Here is a 16,712-nt window from a genome sequence, read left to right as displayed (position 1 = left end):
TTCGTGGTTGGATCCACATCATCTGCGTGGAGCTGTAATGGAAGAAAGAGCAATAGGATTGGAAAAAATGTTGTGTTTCATTTATATTTTACAGTAAAATTAGCAGAGAGGATCTGTGCTGCTGATGCTTTGGAGCACAGGTTGGTGGTGTCCTGATCACATGAACTTTTTCCAGCAGAAACAACACAGGCAATCCCCATCTCTGTGTTTCTCTCAACCAATTTCTCTCTGAAGCCTGTTGACATTCCATCGTTCCTTTGTTGTTTTAATGCCAACCTTTCAGCTCCTCTCAAAAGAGGGAGACAGGAAGGGTGGGTTTTTTTTTTGGAGGGGGGGGTGGATGGAGGGAGAAAGGGAGAGGATCAGAGCACTTACAATAAACACTGTAGGTCATATGGACATTTCAACGCAGGGAAAATTGAAATGCAAACCATTTTGACTGATTCTTTTTTTTTCTATGGTTTTCGGTCTAAGTCACAGAACGCCCTGCATCCCCAGGATGTGTTTGAGCTGGTAACTATGCAACAAGACTGGGAGTCAGTGGAAGAGGGGGATGGGAAGATCTGGGGACAGTTAGTGAGAGGAAGGAAGACAGAAATGGGGAACGAGGGGGTCTTGGGCGTGCAAACCAGAAAAGACTAGAACGGTGAGATGATTCAATCCAAAGGAGATCCTGGAGGACATTAAAACACTCATTAAATGCCAATGTTTGGCAGATTTGGAGTCAATCTCCCTGCTTTCTTTGGCCCTGACAGTTAAAGGAGCAGCTAGTGAATACTAAACATAAAGGTGTTTGCATCCACATGACCAAACGTGACGGTGAACCCGCAAATCAACCCGATTTACCTTTGCTTCGCGGCTAAACGGGGAATGGGTTGACGTGGGAGCTGTCCAGCGTCTCGGTGCTGAATGACGCCCTACTTTTTTATTTTTTCCTCCCCATGTCTTCCTCGGCATGTCGTGTCGAATCCGGGCCGGGGAGGGGAAAAAAACACATGCCACCTGTTGCTGCAACAAAGTTTTCTCCCAAAATGGTAAAAAGCCAAACAGAACCCTAATATCTGGCTAGAAATGCTCCGTGATCCCGGCTTTGTCAGAGTAGTAACGTCAGCCAGCGCTTTTCGCCTCTGAAATCACAGCTACATGACGACACGATAAACACTTTCCTTCAGGCGAGGCAGGAAGAGGCTGTTCTCTCATTTCCCTTTTCACATCGTCCATTTTTTTTAAAAATCACTAAAAGCTATTTAAGGAGGAAGAAAACAAGATGGAGAGAAAAAAAAGAGCATCAGGTGTTTGAAATGGTCAGAGCTTTACTCACCGTTAATGGACGGGAACAACAGGTGATGTGGCTTTAACAGCTGGATCTGGTTCTGGAAGAGTAGCCGACGTTTCACCTCTTTCACTGGTGGCTTCTTTTATTTATTTTTTTCTTCCTACAGAAATCTGCCACGATCCGAGGATGTGTGCCCTCCCACCCAAGCTCCACGCATGCTTATCGTGATGTGACCGTGGAAGCTGAGGGACTATGGATCAGTGTGTTTATATACGTCTGCTGCCCAGAGAAGATGAGCAGGAGGTGGGACAAGTTGAAGTGACGATTGTGAGAGGAGGCCAATTGACGTGGACATAACGCGTGTGTGTGTTTGTGTGTGTGTGTGGGGGGGGTAACAATTCGTTTTAACACAATGATTCCATTCATATCAAAATTCGTGGTCGCCGATACGATTCATGCTTGATTTTGATCTGATTCACTTGCCTAGAATCGATATTTAGCCAATGATTCAACCAGTGTCACTCGGAGATAAATACCTGGTTACTAAACAGTGCAGGTGAAGTTTTCCAGATTTCTTGTGTTTCTTGCAAGATAATCAAGTGTAAATTCAATATGTCTACAAACAAACAAGTAAACAAGAATTAATGGCAAAATGATTTGCATTTTAATTTCAAAAAGTTCAGGCCACTCTCAATTCAAATCGTGTTTTCCAATATGAAAATACTCAATGTCATTTTGTTTTATTATGACTATGTTTTAAAATGATTTTATAATGATATAGGTCATTTCAATTAACAACTTGCCTCAAACAGATCAATCTGTGTGGACCTATATATAATATAAGTCGATTTATCATTTAATTATTAGATGGATAGATATAATGCAAAGTGAGTGAACAAGAGAAAAATCTAAATCAAATCAATCTTTGCTGTTATCAACTTTTGCCTTCAAATGAGCAACAATTCTGATGAGCACACTGTCAAAACTATAGGATGTTATATGATTATAGTCAGTTGTTTGATCAAGCCATTGTATCAAACAACTGCTAATGATCATCATTGGTTGAACTGAAACAGAAATAGCTGTATGGGAGTGGTTCTTCATGAAAAATGTAACCGAAATGCGCAAAAAAGGTCAAGTGACTCAAGTTTGTGGGAAAACATAAAATTGGGAGAGCAGAAAAACGTTAGCAGTTGCTCTAGTCTAGACTGATGAGTCAAAATGTAAATTTTTTGTCTGTAGCAGAAGACAGTTTGTGTATCAAAGGGCTGAAGAGCAGAACTGTCATGATTGTCTGGAACCAAACTTGAAGCGTGATGGAGGCTCCTTCAATGTTTGGGGCTGCATTTCTGCAAATGGAGTTGAGGATTTGTTCAGGATTACTGGGGTGCTAAATGCTGAAAAATACAGGCAAATACTTCTCCATCAAGCAGTATCATCAAAGAAGCACGTAAACATTTTTTTAGTAGGACAATGACCCCAAACGGAGCCAAAGTCAATAAGATCTATTTTCAGCTTAAAGAAGAACAAGTAGTACTGGAAGTGATGACGAGGCCCCTGCAGAACGCTGATCTTAACTTCATGGAGTTAGTCTGGGATCATATGAAGAGATAGACTTACAGAAGATCTGTGGTTAGTTCTCCAACTTACCAGCCAAGTTCCTTCAAAAGTGCGCCTACAAGGACTGATGTGGCTTTGAAGCCAAAGGATAGTCAAACCAAATATTAATTTAAGTTTGTTTTATTTTTTCACAAAAAAAGAACATTTTAACTTTTGAAAGCATGCTTGATTTACAGTCTTTTTTTTCCACATCTGTCTAAAATTTCTGCTCTGTAATGTCTATACAGTATTAGTTATAATAGTATTTCTTCTATCATTTTAGGTTGTTGAGACTGAGCATGCACTGGCACTTAAAAAAACGACTTTTGATTTTCATATCACAGGCACTTTAACATTGGGAGTTGGGTCATCTAGACCCACAAGACAGTGCGCTGAACCTTTTTTCTTCAATGACTTGTGATCTTCACTGGTGTCCATGGATTACATGAAACCCTCTTCACGTTTGTACACCTTTGTCATGGTAGGGAGAACACGTCAATGTAAGGGTGGGGTCATAGGATAGCACAATGGATACGAAGGTATATTCTAGTGTTTCATGTTTTATCCTTTTCAAAAGTCAAATGAGTAGAGATTATCCAGTCTTTAAAATTAGATAAACGTAGTTTGAGAAAAAAGTTGATTGAGTGGAATGGAGAAGAACTGGTTTGGTCTTCTTTGGAGAAAAACAGGCTGTCGTATAGTTTTGATTATGATTGCTAAATTCTCTTTTGTCTAAGCAAAAAGTAGGTTAAGTATTCTGTAAGAGGACATACCAACAGCAACATGACTATAAAAACAATCACAGCACTATATTAAAAATGATTAGATGGTTAATTTACCCCCAGAACTATTATCCTTCTTGAGAATGACCACTTTTGCATTCCATAAGTATAGAACAATTGTCACTTTCAAATTTTATAGATCTACTAATTAATTCAGAACATATCCATTGTTTGTAACACTGAATCTCACAGAGAAATTGGCAAAAGCACAAAACGAATAGACTATTCAAAAAATAATCAGGCTTTTTTTGCGTTTCATGTGGGGGAGAAAATTAGAACCTCCTTAGCTTCAACTTTTAAATAGTTATTTTATTTTTTTATTTTTTTTTGCTTAAAAGGGCACAAGATTTGCGTCTCCCACTTTGTAAATGTCACACCCTTGAGTTTGGATTCCACATTGTCTGATTCTGTTCCATTTTAGTAATTAAAGCTCTGTAAAATGAGTGAGGTTATTGCAATTAACAGAGATGCAATTGGTTGCGTTTTGTCTCATAAATCTGCTTCTCAGTCACTCTAACTTGACCATAGAGAAAACTACAACAGCCATAACGAATAATTGAAAAGGACACTTTATGAGTTTCAGGGTTTTTCATTTCCTGCAGTGCTTTACATAGCTGTGAGGATGCAAAGAGTCTGAAGAGAAGAGGTCTGCAATCATCCAACCAGATACAGATGTTAAAGCAAAGTTAAAAAATACTAAAACGATTACCAGTAGGTAATCTGACCAACCCAACACAAACTGATGGAAGGATTGAGCTTTTGTTAAATGTAACCAGCGTTTGCTGTCAAAGCCAAATCTATATTTTTTCTAGCTAGATGTTCAAAATCCATGAAAATAGAATGCCGTTTGAGGATAGTTGACAATGTTTTATCATTTTATTACACATCTGTTGTGTTCATTATGCAATCATTCACTTTCCCAGCAAATCGGTTCAAACCTCAAATTTTTGGGTCATCGTTTTGATTCACTTTGATGTATATGTGTACTACAAAAGAAAAACAAAATATACCGGTAATGTACTAACAAGCAAGTAATGATAAAGAAAAACCTTTCAGTTGTCTAAGCCCGGTGTACTGTTATAAAACAATAAATACTATATCCTTCTTCAATTTAGAACAAACACGTTCAACGGAAAATACTGCAATCTGGATAGAATTCCTGTTCCCCAAAAGTTAGTTCAACGGCGTAACATATGCCTTAGTTTTCAAATCAAATCCAACTTTATATATATAGAGTACTTTTCCAATTAAAGTAGCTCAAAGTGCTTCACATAAACATTTTCCAAATTTAAAATCCGAAAACACAACAACAAAATAGAACACACAGAACCTTTGTCCATATAAATATGACCTAAATAAAAAAGCATTACTTAGATTGTAACTTAAATTCCAGTTCCTTATTCTTAGTTGCAACTATCAAGCTTCTGTTAATAAATGTTTTGACAGCAAGTCACAGGCTGTATCCCATTCCCTAATCTGTGCTGCTGATGTGATTGACTCCTGTTTGTAATCGAGTCCCTCCATCATCCCTCTGACACAATGTCCAAAAAGAAACCTGCGGCTGATAATCATTACAAAAAAAAACGTTGTTTGATACCTCAGCTGCCTGGTCATCTGGAAAACTAGAGCCCCACATGGGAGGATCCTGTTCATTGTGTTATGAGGCGTTGGTCGTATAATGCACATCCCACTAGCGTTTCTTGATGGAAACATCAGGAGGCAGCATTATGCATATTGGTGAGCCCCCTCTGCTTTTGGGGCTCATTGTGAAGATCTGCCCACTGAGATCTGCAGATGAGGGAGAAGATGGTGTTGAAAGTCTTCCATTCTGAGCATTTGTGAGAGGCCGCCGCGTCATTCCTTTGAAACTATAATGGAGTTCAAAGTGAGGAGACTCTGGCTCCTTGATAAAAGCTGAGTCACCAAGAGTACTTCAAAAAAATCACAAATAACTCTCAATTAGCAATGACATTTCTTAATTTTTGTGTTTCCTGCTCCAATTTGGTCTCATAGAGTCTGTGATGATGGACTCTGGTGATTTCTGAATTTTAGTTGAAACAAAACATGTTTCATTTAACATCTATATTCATTTTAAATGCAAAAATGTGGATAAACTAAACCACATGCATGCAGCTATGTTTGTCGGGCAATTGCATTCAAGTCTGCATTTTGTTCTCTGACCCGTTAAGACAAATCTTTCAAGCAGGATGTTCCTCGGATAGATGTGAATCTCACCTTTAAGGTAATCTGATTACAACTGTTGGTGAGGCTGTGATGACAGCAGCGTTGAGTCATGGGATGGCTCCCTCTGGTGTTCACTTTGCATTTGGCCAATTCAATTGGAAAGCCTCCAAATAAGGACAAATGATTGAAGCATAATTTAAACAACTCAAACTGAATGTATATGGATTAGTATAATGCATATTAAAACATATACAGGTATATGGCTTTTATTGTTGGCCAGGACTCCCTTGCAAAAAATTGTTTTAATCTTAATTGGATTATCCTGGTTAACTTGATGATAAACTTATAAACATTACATAAAAACCATGGTGTTTATCGCACCTGTTCATAGATGGGTTTTATACAGGATCTTTAAACTATTTCAATCTCTGAATAATGTTCAAATAATGAAACATATCTGAAAAATTTAGGAGTACAAAAGTAAAAAAATTTGTACTCCTAAAAAGGGGTGATTAAGAAAGTACAGAATTTGTACTTTCAACATCCCACTAGAAAGCAGCTAATACAAAAATGTATAAAGTTTGAGGCTGTAAAAAAAAAAGGTTCTTTTGTGTTTTTATTGTTTGTCTTTAATTCTATAAATAATTGTTTTAAAGACCAAAAAAGCCACTATCCAGCAGCATGAAGACTTGCAGCACCGGTTCTGGTTTACCTAAAAAAGAAAAAGTGGAATTTCGGATTTAAAAAAAAAAAAAAAAAACTTTTTGAACATTATCGATTGAATGGTACTTACTTTTGTAAATGAAAGAAAATCAAAAATGTATTTAAATATCCTCGGTTGCATTTCAAAATAATTAGACACCTTAGAGAGAATCAAGGAAATTTCCAATTTGGGGGAAAAAAAAGGGGTGAATAAAAAACTACATTTGTTGATGTAACTTTTAAAATTTCACAACCAAATGGATTTAACAGCAGAAAAAAACAAAGAACAACCCTTATATTATTTGTGGATTAAAATATAAAAGATCTGGTAAGTGTTATATGATATGATCCTTTAATTGTCCATCATATCCGAGTACAGAAATACTTCTTTGAAACATTCTGTAGTTTAAGTCGGCAGCATTGTGTTCTAGTGGTTTAGGAACGTCTTCTGACATTTTTAGTAAACTCGCCGTTGCTCCACTTGTACTAAACAAATAAATAGCATTCACTTAACTGCATCATCAAATGAATTCAGACATTCAGGGAGAAAACGAAGCAGATATAATTTTCCTGTCTGTAAAAAAAAAAAAAAAAAAAAAAAAAACTGTTTAATAGTAAAAAATGCTGACCTGCGATTTTAATATTGATTTAACACAAACACCCAAATTGTCTGCTTTTTAATACAACAAAATGCAGTTTTATTTTTCCTGCCTGATTTTCTTTTTTTTTTTCTTTCATGAAGCAAACAAGGAGGGCTTGAAACTAGATATGCTACTACAATATTGTAGAACTTTGTTTTGCTGTAAAGCGTCCTCCAAAAGCAATTTTTTTTCTCTTCTTTCGTCAAGCACTGTTTGCTTACTGAACACAACCTGTAAATTAAAAGTAAATGAGTCGTTTTCTGTAATCCTCGTTTCCTACCAACGGCTCTCAAAGCACAACCTTTGGGAGCTTGTTATTATTGAACATTATTAATATCCACTGGGAAACAAAGACACAAAAATACTTATTTTTTCATTACATTTGAATAAAAAGTCCAGAGAAGAAACTTAAAACTGCAGATCTGGATATGAACATTAATGCTCCTGCCTATGCAAACAATAACACTTAAGGAGTATCTGATTTAAAAAAAAAAAAAAAAAAAAGAGAAAAATAAAATATAAATAGACAATTACAAAAACAAACTCAGTATTTGGCAGGTACACACAATGTCAATTTGCAAACAAAACCATCACAAGATGGTTGAGATATTCTTCAGATCTTCAAAGATCTCCAGTCCTATGAGGGCAAAGACATCATTTGTCAAAAGGCAGTGGATTTCTGTTAGTCCTATGTCTGTTCAGCCCTCCAGAATCAGGCTGAGCACCTTTCTTCAGCCAGAACCTGGTTTCTGGTTTCTGAAGATGAATATGATGACACTCAAATGCAGACAGAGACAAATCGACTCCCACTCCGCATTCCCTTGACGGACAAACTACCGGATCCTGGTGAATAGGTTCAACACAGAGACGGATTCCTGGCAGGAAAAAAAGACAAAGAAAATGACCAATGGAGGACATCACTGAACAAAACGGTGCATTCAAAGAAGTGGGACTTTTAAGAACGGAGTCAATACCTTTGTGGATCTCATCTTACTAAAGACGTTCCAGAACCTAAGTGTTTCATCTCCCGCCCCCGTCACGATGGCCTCCCCATCAGGTGACATGGCCTGCAGATACACACAGAACAAAATGGCATCACAAAACTATTTAATCAAAGAAAGAGAAAAACACTTTTGTGTAAAGTTTTTTCCCCATAAATATAGTAAATATTTTCTCTAAAATATTGCAATGCATTTTTAAAAATCCCGTTCAAAATGTCCCTTACAAAAGCAAGAAATGTTTATACCAACCAGGTAAAGAACTCTGTATGAATGTCCTGTGAGTTTGGCCACTTGAGTTAAAGACGGATATTTCCAAACCAGTATCTGGTTCTGAGAATACCCGTGTGTGCTGACCTGCAAAGGAAAACAGAGTTCTGCTTGTCAGTGTTTGAAAAAGCACAGGAGTGAGCACAATTGGGCTACGTCCACACTGCAGGCTGAAACGACCCAATTCCAATGTTTTTGCCCCTATGCGACCTGTATCTGATATTTCACAACAGTCTGAACGACACAGATCCGATCTTTTCAAATGCGACCCAGGCCACTTGGGTATGTGGTCCTGAATCCGATACGTATCTGATCTTTTGAAATGTGACCTCCGTCTGAACGGCCAGATCACATTTATCCGATCAGTACGTCATCGATACGCTACAAACTTCATAATTCTGCGTTGAAGTATGCGGGAACGAGAACATAAACAATAACCATGGCAGACGATGCTGCTCAGACCAGTCAGTGGAAGGGAAGCGAGGTCACCGATTGGATTAATATTTGGGGTGACAGCTCTATTCAGGTCAAACACCAGGGCTCTTATCGCAACCGGGCGGTTTTAAAAAAAAAAAAATTCCAGCGAAATGGCCGAGTGTGGCGTTGAACCTTCCCCGCGATTACTTTTTAAAAGATTTTTTCCATTTCCGACCGTGGTCAGAAGCGCGGGACAGAAGGCAGATCCTTTTTCGGGGTTCACTTCCCTGTTCTGAACCTTATATTCTTCAGAACGGGTAAATAAAGAGTCAATAGCATTTATTCTGGGGGAAGCCTTCTTTTATTACCGTTCTCCTTCCTCCGTAACACACAATACGAATGCGCGCCCCCACTGCCGCCCCAATCTCTACCTCGCTGCACGCGCTCTTCTCCTCTCTCTTACACACTTACAGACACGCGCGCAAGTGCACATCCACATTGCCATTCCACAACAGTGGGTACAGATGATCCTGGCTCCATTGCATTCTTAAAATTAGAAGATTGTAATTGTGCTCGCTCCTTTGTGAAAATAAATGTAACAATGCAAAAAGAGCTCCGCTGTTGACAACACTGTTGTTGACATCCTTTGTTAACGTTAGCTACTTTCACAAACGAGTGACGTCATTCACAGTTGAGTACTCTTCTGCGCATCCGGGTCACTTCTGGGTCATTTCACGGTCCCACAGGAGATCACAAAAGTTCTGATTTAATTGGAAACGTGAATGGCCTTGCAAAAAAAAAAAAAAAAAAAAAAAAAAAAAAAAAAAAATCAGATTTTTTTTCAAAAAAACGGAATTGGGTATTAATCCCTGCAGTGTGAACGTAGACTTAGTCTGAAGAAGGAAAAATAAAACAGCAGATGAACACACCCCTTATTGTCGACAGCAAAGCGCTCTCTTTTATTACTGAATCCCTTTAGATCCAAATGAGCCAACCTTTCTAACTCAACCTTTTTCTTTTCAAGTCCACTGTGGTTAAAGAGACGAGTGTTCTGTTTCGTACCGGCGTCATTTAAGGTGACTTACCAGTTCGTTGGTGTGTTTGGACCAGGCCAGGTTGCAGACCTGAGACCCGGTGTCAGTGCACTGCAGGGGCTGGCCGGTCAGGGTGTTCCAAAAGCGGATGCAGCGGTCGGCTGTACCGCCTCCCGACGCCAGCAGGCCGTGCTGGTGGGGTGACCAGGCGATAGCCTTTACTGCAGCCAAATGCTCAGTGTACTGCTGGACGGGCACAACGCTGGAGTGGTTCCACACAAGCAACTGCAGAGCCACGTTTCAAATGAGACGTTCAGAGACAAGTCTGTGATTAAACCTGAACAAACAGAAGTTTACACTTTATTTACCTTGTTATCATTTCCTCCTGAGGCCAGCAGCTGATGGTCTGTGCTCCACTTGAGCCCACAGACTTCCTGCCTGTGTCCTTGGAGACGGCGTTCTGACTGGAGAGGCGGGGCTCTGATGTCCCGCTGCAGGATCACGCGATCACGACTCCCAGACGACAGCTGGTCTGCATTCCATGCCAAGGCACCTGGCAAAGGGAGGCGAAAGGCAGATCGAAGGGCAGATGATTCACCGAACATGAATTACAGGGGTTAACAATCCCACGCGCCAACATGAATGAAGGATGAAATCCTTTAAGTCTCTGAACCAGTTTCCACTCACCCACTCTGGCAGTGTGTCCCTCTAAAACAGAGAGCTTCTTCCCTGCCGCCGCATCCCAGATCTGGACGTAGCCCTTATGAGTTCCCACGGCGACCAGGTTCCCCTAGAAATCACATAACAGTCACCAAACCCACACATGGAGGAGCTAGAAAAAAAAAAACTAACAAAATAAACTTTAATATTCCAAAATCTCTAAGAGTTCCAATAATACTTCATACTTTAAAGACCCAATCCCATGAAAATTGTGTTTTTTCGTGTTTTTAACATGTTCTTTGTGGCGTTTTTCTCATGACTTTTAGAAAGTAAACTAGGCTTAAAATTGTATTTCTGAGAATGTTTTCATTCAAATCAACGTGAATAAGGAGGATGAAGAAAATGCAGTTTGAAAAATGGCTTATTGGTGACAGCTGGTCACTAAAAAGCCTAGATCCATGTGCGTCTTTGTTTTTTCCTCATCGGAGCTGGCATCTGGCTCAAAACTGTACAGCTGGATAACTCCAATAATGCTGGCCCTGTTTGTAGCTACAGTGGTGTTAGGTTGGGGGTGTGAGGGGCTGTAAGCTAGCGGAAGAGAGTGTAAACAGAAAGCCCCTGAAAAGATCTCTGTAGGAGGTAAAGATCTGCACACTGACAGCTAAAATTTTTTTTTAAATTTCTGAACCCTCTTCTAGTCTGAGCAAAACTGAATATGAATGCTGGCATTGAAGAGAGAATGCATAGTGTCAAACTTCCGACAAACAAATTGATATAACATCAAAAACACAGCACAGCCCTCTCATGCTGCACAAAAACAGGCAAGTATGATAGTTTGATGTGTTATTTACCCAACCATGATGTCAAATTGGCATAATTCAGACCAGATTAGAGGATAAAACCTACTTTCTTATATATATATATGTTTGTTTACACATGTTCTGAAGGATTCATTACATGTTTAACTACTTAGTTATCTAACAAAAGTGGATGTTTTAATGTGCAGGAAAACATACCCTCTCTGACCAACCCACAGATGTCACAGAGTCTCCTTCAACAGAGAGGTCACAGAGACGCGTCACCTGCACAGATGCACACAGAGGAACCAGAGCATACAATGAATCATTTGTTGTTCCACCACAAGTAGTAAAGAACTTCAATTTACAGACTGAAAATGATTAAAGGAGGCCATCTGGGTGAGAAGTAGGTCAGGTTTTCTTAAAAAAAAAACAACAACACACACCTGGCTGGTACAGGCACTCCACAGGTACACACAGGTGCCCAGTCCGACACTGAGCACGTTCAGAGAGGACCAGTCCACCAGGTTGAGGTAGAAGTCATCCTGGAGCTCTGGAGCGTCTAAGACCTTGAAAGGAATTTTGGAAATCTTGCGAGTTGGTTTTCGTGGCGACCGCAACAGTTTCTGGCTGCAAAACACAAGAATAAGAAACTTTGCTGAATTTCTGCAAAGAGTGTTTACCAAAACTAAAGAAAAAAATAATAAAAACTGATAATGCTTTTTAAATAATGTCTTACCTGTTGCTACTGACAGGTGACAAAGAATATGGAGAAACTGTGTTTCCATCTTCCTCTGGCAGAGTCCTCTTAGTGCTGACAGAATACTGAAAAATACAGTCTATTCAGTCTTTGGTTTAAAAAAATAAAATAATATCAGCAAATGTAAGAAACATTGGTGCTGCTCTGGTGTTCTTACACTAAAAAGGCTCCTCTTTGCAGGAGTTGATGGCTGCAGACGACGGTCCTCGGACTGCGGGTCCTGGACTTTCTCAATCCCCGCTCCCAGCAGCTCGTTCTTCAACAGAGCCAAGTAAGCCAAGCCGTCCGCTGAAGCACAGGGACAACAACCAGGAAATCAAACCACTAAGCCCTTATATCATTCAGTGATGAGAGCTTTCATTTATTTTCCACCTTAAATCACAGAGCTGCCCTTCATTGGACTCAGAGCCTAATAGCAATAATAATTGGTTTCTGTTAATAAATCTATCTGTGACCACCTTTGTGGAACGGATTTTTGGAACAACGTTTGGAGGTTGAAACAGGTTCAAATCTGATTTCTGTGAGACCAAACTCATAACGCAGACTTCATGGCTCATGGAAAATTCAACTTTTTTAAATTAAATTAACAAATATAACAGTGTTCCCTCGGTTACGTTCTTAATACAACTCACAAAAGGGGAAATGCGCAGTATTTAAAAATGAAAACAAGGACGTGATCACAATCGATGATTTAGGTAGATTCGGCATCTGAACACATTCTGTACAGGATATAGGAGCCATTAATCAAGCCAATCACGATGCAGAACATTCAGAACCAGTGGGCTGTCTGGAAGAAAAAAAAGCATTCAAAATTCCACAGAAGATCTGTGAAACAGCGTGATCGTGAAAGGTGAACTGTGATATAGCGATGGACCAAAGTGTATCACTTTGTACGGGTTTGTATGAATTAACAGGGTAACTAGTTTCATCTGAATCGTCATAGTGACAATAAAATCTAAATAAAAATTTGAACTTGTCTTACAACATTGGGATGAACAGGAACGAAATGTAAAGCAACTTTAATGTCTTTTTGGCTGTTCAAGGGGTTGCCAGTCAAATCCTTTAAAAAGAAATTCTGTGTTTGTTCATCCATCTTTTTCCCTCCACAGCTCATGTCATAACCGACAGCGAACACTCGGCCTGCTGTAACTTGTTCCACAGATTTCCTAACCGAAATTGCTACCTAAACTGAGAAAAGACATCTGCCTTTGCATTTCCTTTAACCCATTGCTCCAGCAGAGCGTTTCAGTGTGAATCTGAGGTTGGTTCTGATTAATTTACACAATTGTTAAAAAATAAAATAAAGTTGTCTGTTAAGTGACAAACTCCACAGAAGCTTTACTATAAAAAAGGAAAAATATCTAGGAGGCCAAGCTACTCCATAGATGTTTGTTTAGTCTAAACTGCTGAAGACAACAGTTAAAAAAGGGCAGTATGGACTTTGTTAAGAAGAAAAGCAGATTAAAGGACTGTTCAGTGTCTCTAAACACAAGAATTTATTTCTACAAAGTTCAGCACAGATGAAATGGATTACCTTTGTTGCTGTCCGTGGTGCCATCTTTAGTTTTCCTGTTTTGATTGTGGGACTTTTCAATTTCCTGCATCAGACGGAGAATCCCATGAATGAACAAAATCTCAGCATTTTCAGTGCTGAAGTTTTCACAGTCAAGAAACTGAACAAAGATCAACCAAATCCAAGCATGTCAAAAATGCTCGCTCCCAGATAATCGACATTCTGATCTTGAAACTATTGTACATTTGGTTGGACAGAGAATATGGCAGCAGACTCACATTAATGCGGTGGAAGTTGACACTCCAGTTGGCTCCAGCACGGGAGGGAATGAAGCGATCGCCGTGCTTGCTAGGCGAGGACAGGGGGGAGCTGGTGGGTGTCAGAGATCGCACTGCTGCCACAGCTTTCTACGGGGGACGAGAGGAGAGAGCAGTTAAGACTGGAGGCCAAATACAAAACGGGCTTGGATAGTGATCTGAAATCTTAATAACAAAACAGGAGGATGATCCATGTGGCAGATGGTGCATTCATTTGAGGTGTTAACAACAGAAGGCAGGATTCACAAATTCTAGTTATTTGGCGGGTAGCGTCTTGTTTTTGCTTAACACTAGTGACACTGTCAAAAAAATTGGTTTGTTAAACCATTTTCATTTCCAACACTAACTCTGTCTTCTCTGTGCATTTGAAGTTGGCAAATCCTGTTTGGGAAAAGCATTAGAGTTCTGTTTCTGGTCAAACTGTTACAATCTTCAACGCTTTTTTGGTAGGAAACATCCACGATAGCGAAGAAAAGAATAACAAAAACATCGTAAGGGAACATATTAGGCACTTGATTACTTTGACAATCTAAATGGAAAGTTAAATGTTCCAAGACAGACATTCTGTAGTAGAGCATGGTCACTGTGGAAAACCTTTTGTTTTTTTGCTGATCTACAGAGAATCAAAAAATTAGTGTTTGCACAGAACCGAAGGATGACAAGCTGTATAAAAAAAACTATCAAGATAATCACGGACGTGTCAGTTGTCATATTTAAAGTTTAAAGAAATGTTTTACACAATGTGCCAAGAAAATTTTTTGTTTAGATAACGGAAAATAGATCTTTTTTAAGTTACACACAATAATTCAACTGAGGCTAAAATCACTTGGACCATGTTTATCGACATTTAAAATTTGTTCACACAGCTGGTACAAAACAAAACAGGAAAAATGAACATCCAAATTCAAAAAATAAAACACTAACTGAGCACAGTTTACTTACTATAGGGCTGGGACTAGCATTCTCGTTTTGTATGTTGATCTGTTTGAGCAGCCTGCACTCATAATCCTGGTCCATAATGCTCTGAAAAACAGGATACGGTTGCACAAAAATAGAAAATGTTAAATGAAAAACAAACAAAAAAAACTAACAAGAGAAATGCGTAAAGAAGATCGTTTACTTTTGGTTCTTCCAAAAGTTCTTCCAGTGTTTAAATGAATATGACGAAAGCAGATCATCAAACATGTACATATTTGCTAAAACTTTTGTTTTATCCCTTAGCTGACTGGTGTTTTTTCAATTTTTTGATTAAAAAAAAGTCACAATATTAATCTATATTGCAACTAACATTCAAGTAAAATCCATTAAATCATTAAAATTATTAAAGCCTTTGCGTACATTCTTAATCTACTGAGCAAACAGTAACTCATAAATGACAGCTACACTGTACCGTCCGTGGTCTTCTTCTTCTTCTAAAGGCTAACATAACAATAGCATGCCAGTTTATGAGTATAATAGCGACATAAAGCCTTAGATAATCAACTTGTGGGGAATGTGTGTGGCCTAGAATAAATATAAAAAACTAGATAAATATCACGGGCTTGTGTTTTGATGACGCAAAGAGAAGTAAAAGCAACAATCCAGTGAATAAATGTCCAGAGCTAGTCCGATGCTAACGTTAGCTCAGCTGGTTGACCCAGCCTAAGTTACGCTAGCAGTTAAGCTAACTCTTTGCTTGATCACAATCTATATTTGCAGTGACACCTACCGCTACAGTTCGTTCTCCTCCTGTATTCGCCGCTTTACTGTTTCTTTTTAGGTGTAAATGTTCTTATTTTCTTTAACGCCCAAGGATAAGAAGCAAGTATACTGTTGTATTCAACCGAGCGTTTAATTCAGGTTCGCGAAGCACCACGGGAAGGATGTGACATCACAGTTTTTGAATCATACATTTGCGTTGCTAAGGAAACCAGTTCCAGACAATACATTTGCTATTGCCGATTTTGCTTGCTGTGTATGTATTTATTAATTTGTATATTTACTAGATTATCTAGACCAATGTCTTTATTTTCCGAAAACAATGTATTAGACGAAATACAACTTGTTTGGTGGATTGAATAGCTGACCCTGTTACCCTAACACCCCACTTTATGAAAGCCTTTGATGATGCACTAGTTCCAGCTAAGAAAGCAAAAAAAGCTAGATTATTCTCACAGGACTGAAGATGATGATGCTTTCACTTACATCTGCTTCTACAAATCCTTTGTCCTCTCGATATAGCGGGCAACACTGTAAAAATCCATTTATTTGATTTCCCTTATGTGTTTGACACTGTTCAGCCTGTTTTATTGGGTAACAGAGTCCAGAAGACACTGATGTATGCCTCCACAATAGCCTGGATTAAAGACAAGCTGACTAACAAACCAGTTTGTTAGGTTGTCTTATGTGGTTGAAATGACGGAAAGAATGATATCCTGTGTGATCAAAGGACCAAGTGGAAAGACAGTAAAACTCATAAATTGGGGACAAGTCAAGGTTTTTTGTGATGATGTAGATGAAAAAAATAAATAAAATAGGGCAAGGAGAATGATACAGCACATCCTTTGGGAGATCGGGTTGTCCTAGATGACCGGACAGCTAAAGTAATCAGGCAGACCTGTGGGAAGGTACTTGGTGAGTCATGTGCCAGAAGTACATGCAACACAAGGTGAGGGTCATACATGTGATTACAGGGTAAAAGGATATCCATTTAAGGATGATGACGTTCGAGCTACCAGGAAAGAGTGGAAGACCAAAGAGGAGGTTCATGGCTGTAATCAAGG

The 16,712-nt window shown here is 39.0% G+C and overlaps 1 protein-coding gene and 1 long non-coding RNA gene across 2 annotated transcripts; one reads left to right on the top strand and one right to left on the bottom strand.

Moving 5' to 3' along the window:
• Positions 1-38: 38 nt before the first annotated feature.
• Positions 39-12,407, top strand: LOC105356231. The gene is made up of 3 exons (XR_910445.3): positions 39-1,343; positions 1,443-1,579; positions 12,301-12,407. It is a non-coding gene; the product is annotated as an uncharacterized LOC105356231 (long non-coding RNA).
• On the bottom strand, positions 6,873-16,306 carry fzr1 (fizzy and cell division cycle 20 related 1). Its single transcript, XM_023965444.1, has 14 exons — positions 15,659-16,306; positions 14,893-14,973; positions 13,912-14,040; positions 13,655-13,718; positions 12,278-12,408; positions 12,100-12,185; positions 11,807-11,990; positions 11,580-11,645; positions 10,591-10,693; positions 10,272-10,456; positions 9,955-10,188; positions 8,435-8,539; positions 8,159-8,251; positions 6,873-8,059 (listed from the first exon to the last, which is right to left on the bottom strand). Exons 2-14 carry the CDS (start codon positions 14,965-14,967, stop codon positions 8,018-8,020), a joined length of 1,497 nt encoding a protein of 498 aa, XP_023821212.1. The 5' UTR covers positions 14,968-14,973; positions 15,659-16,306; the 3' UTR covers positions 6,873-8,017.
• Positions 16,307-16,712: the final 406 nt, after the last annotated feature.

The sequence above is a fragment of the Oryzias latipes genome, chromosome 17, assembly GCF_002234675.1.
Source record: "Oryzias latipes chromosome 17, ASM223467v1".
Lineage (NCBI taxonomy): Eukaryota > Metazoa > Chordata > Actinopteri > Beloniformes > Adrianichthyidae > Oryzias > Oryzias latipes.
The sequence above is the reverse complement of the archived record's forward strand: the minus strand, read 5'-3'. Positions and strand labels throughout refer to the sequence as shown.

Excerpts from the sequence above, each read along its gene's own strand:
- fzr1 (XM_023965444.1), bottom strand. The coding sequence starts at position 14,967 with ATGGACCAGGATTATGAGTGCAGGCTGCTCAAACAGATCAACATACAA. Across the intron at positions 12,186-12,277 it reads CAAAGAGGAGCCTTTTTAGT|TATTCTGTCAGCACTAAGAG; the intron begins GTAAGAACACCA and ends TGTATTTTTCAG. Across the intron at positions 8,060-8,158 it reads GTAAGATGAGATCCACAAAG|GAATCCGTCTCTGTGTTGAA; the intron begins GTATTGACTCCG and ends TTTTCCTGCCAG.